General features: G+C 38.6%; 1 protein-coding gene across 1 annotated transcript; it reads left to right on the forward strand.

The window, feature by feature from the left end:
- The first annotated feature begins 512 nt into the window (after positions 1–512).
- Positions 513–11,045, forward strand: LOC124400875 (SEC23 interacting protein). The gene is made up of 18 exons (XM_046872699.1): positions 513–913; positions 2,158–2,660; positions 3,215–3,422; positions 4,315–4,508; positions 4,678–4,767; positions 4,869–4,989; positions 5,310–5,399; positions 5,580–5,721; positions 5,942–6,150; positions 6,260–6,351; positions 8,444–8,605; positions 8,712–8,807; positions 8,889–9,062; positions 9,509–9,664; positions 9,879–9,981; positions 10,070–10,252; positions 10,362–10,530; positions 10,621–11,045. The coding sequence occupies exons 1-18, from the start codon at positions 781–783 to the stop codon at positions 10,700–10,702; spliced, it is 2,907 nt and encodes a 968-aa protein (XP_046728655.1). The 5' UTR covers positions 513–780; the 3' UTR covers positions 10,703–11,045.
- Positions 11,046–11,141: the final 96 nt, after the last annotated feature.

Genomic DNA, 11,141 nt, shown 5'->3' on the forward strand with positions numbered 1-11,141 from the left:
CCTTAACTTGTATCAGCATGAAAATCCATGAATGTATGGATTGCTTGTTTTGGAGTGGAAATACTCGAGCATAGAGAGCAGATAGCTTCTCTAATTGAATTTAGAACATGTATTATATATAATTATATTCTGTGCCCCAGAGTAAAATATTTATTAGACTGGTCCTGGCTTATGGTCCCCATGTTTAACACCCCTATAAACCAAATATACATCATGATGATGGATGATGCAAAATCATCCATTTATATATATATATAGAGAGAGAGAGAGAGATAGATAGATAGATAGATAGATAGATAGATAGATAGATAGATAGATAGATAGATAGATAGATAGATAGATAGATAGAGATGTGTGTGTGCGCGCGTGCATGCAATTATGTTTCAGACAAAAGCAATCGAATGAATGTAAACTCACTGAGATTTTCGACGCTTCCTCTAATTAATTACTCTGGCCTGCAACATCATCATGATCGTCAAAGGGAGAGCTGTTCCTGTAGAGCTGTATAGCATCTGCATGATTGACTTTTGTTTGTTTGAGGGCAGATTTGGTTAGAAAGCGCGGCTGATGTAAAGGTCCAGATGTTATGGAGAAAGATGATCCGATGTGACGTCCCCTAACGCGAGCAGCCAAACGAAGAATTCGATTTGTTTGAGTGCAGATGAAATAGGAATCAGGGATTAAAAAGCGTCGGTAACCTGACGATTGCGGAAGTGCTGAGAGAGATCCGCTGTGTGAATCCGGCAGTGGGAGTGAGCTACGTGTAATAATCTGGTGAAAATGGCTGAACGGAAGAGCGGTGTTCCCAGCACATCCAGCGCTAACCTGCTGTTTTCTGCAGCGCCCGAATTTCAGTTCAATCTGCCCTTCATTCCGGTCAGCCAAGCCACAGATCCCGCGGTTTTATCCGGAGGTAAGCGGGGCCTGGGGCTGGGAAAGGCCGCGGTACGGGATCAGCACTGATGCTAGCAGGCTGCTTTAGAACCGGCTGAGCTAAAAGATGACGGAGTCTGAGGCCGATGTGTTTGTTTTACATGTCAGTAGTCTGTGTGATTAACTAACTGATAAAGCCAAATATCATTTTACCGTCTTATTATGTACAGATGATTTCTGTTCCGTTTACAAATCACACGTCTTTAGCTGTAGTTTGGATGGAGTCGGTATGGAGTTTAGCTTGTTGTTAGCTACATGTCAGCTTGTGTTTACTGGACAGGGTTTTCTTCAGAAATGTTCGGCCTCAGACACTTTTCATTTCTTTTGTTTACATTGACGGTGAAAAGTAGTATTTTGCAAAATGAAGCGCCTTTAATCCATTTCCATACATTAACCTCACATTCAGGTGTAAAAGTTTAGGTCAATACTTAATGAGGGCAAGGAAATTAATTGCACTGACTGAAATAAGATCCACTGACTACATTTCTATGTATATATCAAACGAATTTTAACATTACACAAAAGATTTTTAAATGGCAAAAAACTGCCCAAACCGACCTACTTGTCTGAGTGAAATTACAATTAGTTTGATGATCATTTAAGTGTAAAAAAGAGGAAAGGGGCAAAAAATGTTTCACGGCACTGTATAATGGACACAGTGTGGCAGCAAAGTCATTGCAAAATGAAAAGCTTTAAATCTACATCTATTGTCATTAAATTCATATAGGAATCCAAGTAGCGTTTATATTGTTAGTAAAACTGCCACCGTGTCTGTCGATGCCACCTCAAAGTTTGAGAATCCTTGGTTCAATCCTAAACTTGGGTTCCTGTCTGTTCTCTTCGCATTTGTTTGGGTTTCCTCTGAACTCTCTGGTTTTCAATCCAACTACTAAATACCTCCTGCTTGAAGAACTGAAAACACTAAATTGTTTACTGCATGGTGCACTACAATGTATTGCCAAGAGAGCCTTGTTCCCTGGATTGGTTATGAATACACTGTACACTGTTATTGAAGATGAATGAATATATTAATTATTTATTAATTTGGTGTTGATTTGAAAGGTTGAACGATTAAATCCTGTTCTAATTTTATTTACAGATCAGGCAGAAAAAAACAATTAGCCATAGTCATTATTTACTTGTGTTTTATGTGTGTATTTTACCTCTTATCAAGATGATCGAATGTAACCATGACTGCTATGTTGTCGGTTTTTTTTCATCCAGATGATGTGAGTGAAGTTGGTGAAGAAGACAGCTTTCTTGGCCAGACCTCAGCAGCACCTCAGCCCTCAACCTTTACCTATTTTTCAGCTTCAGGGGGCAGCAGTGATCCTTTTGCTACGATAGGGCCCAAGTCGAACCTGCCTCCTGCTTCTTCTGTTGTCCCAACAGCCACGTCTTCTCAAGTATCTAGTGCTGCAAGTCTGCCACCACACCCCCCAATTACTCAAGTAAACTCTGCGCACCAGTATGTTAATGCAGCTTACCAGAATCCCATCGGTACACACACTCCTTCACGTAACATGACGGCTACTCCGCCTCCCCAGGCCAACCAGCAGCCCTTTAATCCGTATCGTCACACAGCCACAAGTAGCAGAGCCAGTCCTTATATCATGGCTCCTGAAATACAACAGCACCTTCCTCCTCAGACATCACAGCATCTCAATCCCTACTGTCAGACCCCACCACCTCCCACGTTCTCGTCTGCACCTCCAACATTCACACAGGTATGTTCCCTTGTTTCATAGATTATAATTGTATTTATACAGTATATACTTGTGTATATAGTTGTAAGGTGATTGATCTACACTAGGATTGTATTCATCTTTACTTGAAAATAAAAGCTTGTTTTTTGCATTAATCATAACTATTTTCTTTTTTATAAAAGGGAGGAAAAAGACAAAATATCATAATTGTGAGCCATTACAACACATTATGCTTTTCTTAGATAACAGACAATTATTTCTTTAACACTGTTTCATATTAACAAGCAAGCTGATATAATAATAAAATAAATATTTTTTACAGAACATTTCACCTTCTATTTTAATACCTTTTTTGTTACCTACATATCACAATATATTGTATATAAAAAAGTATATTTATGTATATTTGACGTTATCCACTTCTAGAAGTGAATCTTTGACTTGACCACAGTATTTGACATTACTCAGTTCATCTGTTACACAGCTGGTAAAGAAAAAGGCCTTTCTGTTTCACTAAGACATCATTTCCAGGAAGCTCTAACCATGTTCTCAATATCCTGCTGTGTTTTCTGTAGTCTCCCCCTGCTCAGGTTCCTCCTCCACCATCAGGCCCCAGCATGGCTGGACCTATGGTTCCAGCCAACCCCATGATGCAATACTCATATAACGTCTATGAGCCTGTTCAGCCTCACTGGTTTTACTGCAAACAAGTGGAGTCCAAGAAAGTTTGGCTTCCCTTCAGTATCCTGGATTCCATACGCCTGGAGGAGACTTTTAATTCGGGTAAATGGGACATAGTTGAAAGATTACACTTATTTACTTGGTCCAGGTCTATTTTCTCCAGCACTGCATATTTTCACTTGTGTGCTTTCAGTTGCCTGTTAAGAAATGCTGGATACAGTTAACAAAATCACTGATGTTTTATCATCATTTTAAATCATTTATTAAGCATAGACTTTGTATTCTCAGTGCTCAGTTGAGCTCCAACATTTGTGTGGGTGTACAAAACAAAAAATATTTCATTTTTAATGTCCCTGTGATTCTGAACAAGAGGTGGTTTACAAGCTTTACTGTTTTTATTTTAGCAATAATGATGTGAACAGACTTTTGTCTTGTTAGCAGTTAAACCATTCATACAACCAAGAACCAATTTTTCTTGTTGTATAATCAATGAAGTGACTGCTCTCAGTGACTAAATATGCTGAGCAACAGTGATCAAAACTTTTTCCAACACAAGAGGCAGAATCTGCTTGCAAAGTCAGAGAAGCATTTGTCTGGATATGACTAAGATGATCAGGTGACCACAGAGTAAGTGATTTAGTCTGTAATTATATAAAGGGATGAGGAAGATAAAAACGGACATAGCCGTTCCGGACGGAAATAAAATCAGAGCCGCACCTGCAAACCATTGAATCATTCCAGATCTCCATGTAAATTGAATCCTGTCTAAACAGGGCTTGTCAGATATTTCATTGATAATAAAATAGCATTAAGAGCTCAGCGTGCATGTGTCCTTTATCAAACTAGGAAGTTAAGTGGAAGTATTCCAGTCATGAGATCTTAATCAATGTTACAGGTATAAATATTGCAAGTTTATTATGATATGGATTAAAGATAGTTTCAGTGCTAACTATGAGTAATCCAAATTTTAATGTTTTATATTTTGACATTTCAGTCCAGCCAGACCCGGAGAATGTGATTGTGACTACAGACGGTGCACGCTATGATGTGCAGCTCTACGATCGCACCCGCACTTCCGTGTACTGGGAAGAGGACCCGACCGAGGTGCGCCGCTGTACCTGGTTCTACAAAGGAGACACAGACAGCCGATTTATCCCCTATTCTGAGGATTTCAGTGACAAACTGGAGGTGTGAAAATCTTCTCTTGATCAGTTTAATAGGGTCACTGCAATGATCAACTGTATGTATTTACTTCTTGTTGCCACTTCTTGTTGTTACTGATAGTGTGCATGTTGTAGAATGAACTGCCAATAAGAGAAGTGTGTAAACCTATAGAGATATTTGTTATTTTTAACAGGCTGAATACAAGAAAGCTGTTTGCACTAATCAGTGGCACCGCCGGCTGGAATTTCCTTCAGGGGAAACAATTGTTATGCATAATCCAAAGGTATTGTTTTTTTTAGATTAGTTTTTCAAAGATCTTCATTTAGATGCATCTCCTTTTAGGGGTTGTGTCCTTATGTAAAATATCACTGGTGCACATTTCAGGTCATAGTGCAGTTTCAGCCAACAGCCACTCCTGATGAATGGGGCACCACCCAGGATGGCCAGACTCGGCCCAGAGTGGTGAAGAGGGGAGTGGATGATGACCATGATGAAGTCCCTGATGGTGAGTAGAACTCATTAATGCTTCAGCTCTATATTCATTCTGGAATTTTTTAAATATACAGTACTGTTTTCCATCCAACACACTGCTCTGTTTCTCGTAAAAGCATTTCCATTCACTAATATATTATTCATTTATAAAAGTACTCCAGTGCTTAGTCTGAAACAGCTACAAAGTGTTGCAAAGCTAATTTTTTAATTGTAAACATTTATTAATACGTATGTAATAGTACATGTTTTAACTAAACTTATAAAGAACATTCTAGTCTTTTCCCTGGTGCTTAGTCTAACACAGCGATGTGCTACACCACATCTCTTTTCTAGGTGAAATGCCACAAGTGGACCATCTGGTATTTATGGTGCACGGCATTGGCCCAGTCTGTGATCTGCGATTCAGGAGCATGGTGGAGTGTGGTAAGATTCAAACTTATTATTATGACTGACTGTATAAAGCTCTAATTAGTCAGACAAGGAGTTTATTTCAGTTTTTTTTGGTCAGAAATTTGCAAACGTATAGTACAATTGTAATAGATTTTTAATGTACTAACAATAAAAACTATTTCTGTGTGTTTTTTTTTTTTAAACGGCTCACAGTGGATGACTTCCGCAGTGTTTCCCTGAAGCTTCTGCAAAGTCATTTTAAAAATGCTCTAGACAGCCATGCTATAAGTCGTGTGGAGTTTCTGCCTGTGCACTGGCACACAGCCCTGCACGGAGATGCCACAGGAGTGGACAGGTTCAACTATTTATTTTGACCTAAAAACCGCTATATTGTAATGTTATAGCATCTCTCAGGTTAATCCTGTTTTTAACACTTTGCTCAAGTTACTCTTTCTTTAACATGCTGAAACTATTTATATCCAAACCTGTCTAGTGACTAAAAAAAAGCTGTTGTGACAAAGAAAACCTAAAATAGCTTATGTGTTGTTTTTTTTTCTTTTTCTTTTTTTGTCTAGGCGGATTAAGAAGATCACCCTGCCCAGCACTGTGCGCCTGCGACACTTTACTAATGAAACTCTTTTAGATGTACTATTCTACAACAGCCCAACCTACTGCCAGACCATCATGGACACTGTAGCTTTCGAGATTAACCGTCTTTATGCATTGTTCATGCAGAGAAATCCAGAATTCAAAGGGAGTGTGTCAGTCGCTGGACACAGTCTAGGTATGCATGTTTCTCAGGAACGAATAGCTTTTTTATTTTGTAGCTGTATATACTGAACATTTTCAGTCTACTTTTGCTTTATTGTAACCTGCAATTGTTGTACTTGTAGGCTCTTTGATACTTTTCGATCTACTGTCTAATCAGAAGAACCCATCTTCTGCCTCCACTCCAAATGGAAACGCCCAGCCTGAAGTTAAACAGGTATTTCAGATTAATATCTGGTAATCGCTTTGTTAGATCCCTAGCATAATGCTGAGGATGACTCAGCAGTATGCGGAGAAACAGCGGAGAAAATATAATTCAACAGAATGCTTTGGAAAGTGTATCAATGTCATTGACTATTTTTAAAGTAGACTAAATGGGTTTAATTGTTTAATTCATTAACAATAATTGTGACTCCTTTACATTTGCTAGGGCCATTATTATATATATATATATATATATATATATATATATATATATATATATATATATATATATATATATATATATATATATATATATATATATATATATATATATATATATATATATATATATATATATATATATATATATATATATATACACACACACATGAATACATGTCAATGTCTAGCCAGATTCTTGTTTCTGTGAGTCATATCACTGTATACTAATTATGAAATGGCATAATTGAAGTTTGAGGAGATTACCATTATGATGCAGTGCATCTGAAAAGTATTTACAGCACTTTACTTTTTTTCCACATTTTATGTTAAAGCCTTATTCCAAAAAAAATTAAATTCATTATTTTCCTTAAAAATTCCACAAACAATACCTCATAATGACTACATGAAAGAAGTTTGTTTGAAATATTTGCAAATTTATAAAAAAAAAAAATGTTTTAACGTACATATTGTAAGAATTCACAGCCTTTGCCGTGACACTCAAAACTGAGCTCAAGTGCATCCTTTTTCCACTGATCATCCTTGAGATGTTTCTACAACTTGATTGGAGTCCACCTGTGGTAAATTAAGTTGATTGGACATGATTTGTAAAGGCATGCTGCTAGAGTGGGCTGCCCGGGCAAACTGAGCGGTCGGGATGAAGGACCTTAGTCATGGAGGTGACCATGAGCTCTAGAGTTTCTTTGTAAAGAGAGGAGAACCTTCCAGGAGAACACTCATTTCTGCAGCACTCCACCAATCAGGCCTCTATGGCACCCAGACGTAAGCTACTTCTCTGTAAAAGGCACATGACAGCCCACCTGGTGTTTGCCAAAAGGCACCTGCAGGGCTCTCAGACTATGAGACAAAATTCACACCGCTCATCACCTGCCCATCACCTGCCCACCATCATTGCTACAATGAAGCATGGTGGTGGCAACATTATGCTGTGGGGATGTTTTTCAGCTGCAGGAACTGGAAGACTAGTCAGGATCAGGGTAAAGATTAATGATAAAAGATCGCAATGTACAGAAACATCCTTGATGAAAACCAGCTCTAGAGTGCTCTGGACCTCAGACTGGGGTGACGGTTCATCTTCCAACGGGACAACAACCCTAAGCACCCAGCCAAGATAACAAAATAGTGGCTACGGGACGACGCTGTGAATGTCTTTGAGTGACCCGGCCAGAGCCCAGACTTAAACCCCATTTAACATCTCTGGAGAGATCTGAAAATAGCTGTGTACTGACTCTCCCTATTCAACCTGAATGAGCTTGAGAGGTTCTGCAAAGAAGAACAGGAAAAACTACCCAAAAAATGGTGTGCCAAGCTTGAAGGATCATACTTAAAAAGACTTGAACAAAGTATTGAGGCTTTGAATACTTATGTACATGTGATTATTTATTTATTTTTTGAATGGTTTTTATTTGTAATAAATGTACAAAGATTTCAATAAACTTCGTTTACGTTGTCATTATGGTGAATTGCATGTAGATCCATTTTGTAATATGGCGGTAAAATATAAAAAAGTGGGAAAAGTGAAGCGCTGTGAATTATTTGCAGATGCACTGTATGATGCACAATTATCCAACATGGCTGCAGGATGACTTGACTAAACCTCATTTCTGTTTGCCAAGCAGGAATGTGTTAAGACTATTCACATTCCGTATACTCTTGCCAGAGTTTCTACTGAGGAACACAGTGAGAATTAAGGCAACCATTCATGGTTACTGTGTTGATGAGGCAAGGTGGAACCAATACACCTTGAATGTGTGTACTGTCTTACTCTGGCTAAAATGATGAAGGGAATTGTATTTGAGACAGGGCGCATGCTGCTGTGTAACTCCATTACACCAGAGTGAATGAATTCCTTGTGTTTGTTGTAGGTGAGTCCTCCTGTCTCCCAGGCCACTGAGGTCTTTAGCCCGGCTGCAGCTGAGGAAGCAGAGGAAGAGGAGATCGCTAATCTGTCATCTGTTCTAGACCAGCTGGGCCTGTCTGAGTACCTCAGCACCTTTGAAGAGGAGAAGATTGATGTTGAGTCACTGGTAAGAGCGTGCTTTACCCATTCAAGATTATTTATTTGCTAAACCAGCATTGTAAATACATTGTCATTCTCATTTTCTTGCTCTTTCTCTGTCGCATTCTCTGCAGCTTATGTGCACAGTGGAGGATTTGAAAGAAATGGGTATTCCTTTGGGACCACGAAAGAAGCTTGCAAAGTTTGTTAAAGAGAAGGCAGCAAAGCAGGTAAGCACTTATCTGTAACACGCATGCTTTTTGTGAGTTCTTTTAATGCAAATGTTATAAATTCTCATTTGTCATTTTCAGGCTGCACAACAGGCTGCAAAAGAGAAGGTTGCAGCCAAAGAAGACATTAAAGAAGTTTCAACCCCTCAAAACACTGAATCGGTCACCACTGTTGCCAGCTCTAAAGTCCCAGTCGGCAGGCTTATGTCCTCCATGCATGTGGATTACAATTGCTTCGAAATTGGCACCGGCCAGGTAAACTTATAGGCCAAACTTTATATGATTTATGACCAACAGGCTCTAATACAATCCTATACAGCACGATTTAAATACTGGATAATCTGAAAGAAATAATTTCATAACACGCAGGTTATACAAGTGGTGTTTTGTCGCTTTTTAAAACGCACATTAGTTTTTATTTTATTTAGAGTAATGCCAGGAACAAAGCTAGTGAGTTTAAGGGGAAGTGGGGAGAAGAAAACAGGAAATAACTATGGGGAAAGAAACTCCGCTTAGAAACTAAGTTTCCTGATGTATTTTAATTAGTGCTGCATCCGCAGAAAAGCTTGTTTTATACACACTTCGCACACTTCAGGGCTAAAGTGGAGAATGTGACCAAAACTACACGCGAGTTGTTTTATTTTCAGTGATTGGAAGTCTGCACTTTCAACACAGCAGTTTTATTCAATCCTTCCCTGTAGGTTTCTGTGGTGTATCATGCGCTGGACTTCAGCCCTGTCAATTTTTTTGCACTCGGCTCTCCAATTGGGATGTTTCTGACTGTGCGAGGGGTGGAGAAACTCGAGGAGGCCTATCAGCTACCCACCTGCAAAGGCTTCTTTAACATTTATCATCCAGTATGTTGAAACGCTTCCTGAAACATTTGTCACAACCATTTTGACAATTACATTTTAAACCCAGTTTTCAGTCATGCACATAAAAATGTCTTGTTATTGCAGACATGACTTTATTTATTAGTAGTATTATTAATGGTGTTACAGGAAATGAGATTTTTTAATGAAATTGGGTTTGCACCATATATCTGATTATTGAAATGTTCTCTATTCTCAGTTGGATCCGGTGGCATACAGGATTGAGCCTATGATTTTACCAGATACTGAACTGGACCCAGTTTTGATTCCTCATCATAAAGGAAGGAAAAGACTTCACCTTGGTATGTATGACGGCATTCTTAATCTAGGCAATTAAAACTATAAAGTCACAGTAAGTAGTACTAATGTACAGTATTTTATTGTATTCAGAGTTAAAGGAGAGTCTGTCGAGGATGGGTTCTGACCTGAAACAAGGTTTCATCAGTTCTTTAAAGACTGCATGGCAGACCCTGCACGATTTTGCTCGTGCTCATACCGCCTCTGCAAAGCTGCATGAACAGCTGGCCATTGTGGCCAGTCAACTAAAAGAAGAAGAGGAGATGCAAAATGAAGGTTTGTGTTAAACAATGCTGTAGAACATTCGGTTTTGAAAACCTTTTGCCTGTACAATGAAATGTTCTCTGGACGATTCTTAGTGAACGATTATTTCATGTGTGTATAGTGGATGATAAGCTAGTGCTGGAGACTCCTGAGCCTGCAAAGGAGGAGGAGACACTGGTGAAGATGGGCATGCTGAATGAGGGACGACGCATCGATTATGTCCTGCAAGAGAAGCCCATTGAGAGCTTTAATGAATACCTATTTGCTCTCCAGAGTCACCTGTGTTACTGGTACCTAATTATATAGCACATTCCTCATTTATATAAGAAAATAAGTTGGATTTTGGTCTGACAGTATTTTCTTTTTTTTCTATTTTGCAGGGAATCTGAAGACACAGCTTTGTTTTTCCTTAAAGAGATTTATAAGACCATGGACATATGGCCAGAGCAAACAGTGCACTGATGTGATAATAATAAATTAAATAAAGCACATGCTCATTCATTTTGAACGTTTTTAAACTTTCCAGGAGGGCCTGCCTTGGCAGTTGGATTTTTATTTTATTTTATTTCCTATTCTTTGTTTTCTTGTACAAATAAGAATACAAAAGTATTATTCTATTATCTTAAATTAAGAATTATAACGTGGCATTGAGTTCCACCATACATCAGCATTTTTATAGAGCTGTGAAAGATTGGTTCATCAGTTTTCCTGAATCATAGTAGAAATATTTACTGCATTTGCTGAGAAAGCAAGTCTGTCATGTAACCAAGACCCATAATCCAGAAATTAAACTCATTTTGTCCAACCTGTGTTCCTGTGACTACTAACTTGTGTATTATGAAACTTTTTGCCAATGGAAATGATTACAGGAGTCAACACAAAGCTGAAAGACAGCGGTCCG

Source organism: Silurus meridionalis, chromosome 2 (genome assembly GCF_014805685.1).
Source record: "Silurus meridionalis isolate SWU-2019-XX chromosome 2, ASM1480568v1, whole genome shotgun sequence".
Taxonomy (NCBI): Eukaryota; Metazoa; Chordata; class Actinopteri; order Siluriformes; family Siluridae; genus Silurus; species Silurus meridionalis.

What these genes read in the sequence shown, in the direction of transcription:
- LOC124400875 (XM_046872699.1), top strand. Translation starts at nt 781, where the DNA reads ATGGCTGAACGGAAGAGCGGTGTTCCCAGCACATCCAGCGCTAACCTG. An exon ending in TTGTTATGCATAATCCAAAG is followed by an intron (nt 4,768 to 4,868) that starts GTATTGTTTTTT and finishes TGCACATTTCAG; the next exon opens with GTCATAGTGCAGTTTCAGCC. An exon ending in AGATTGATGTTGAGTCACTG is followed by an intron (nt 8,606 to 8,711) that starts GTAAGAGCGTGC and finishes CATTCTCTGCAG; the next exon opens with CTTATGTGCACAGTGGAGGA.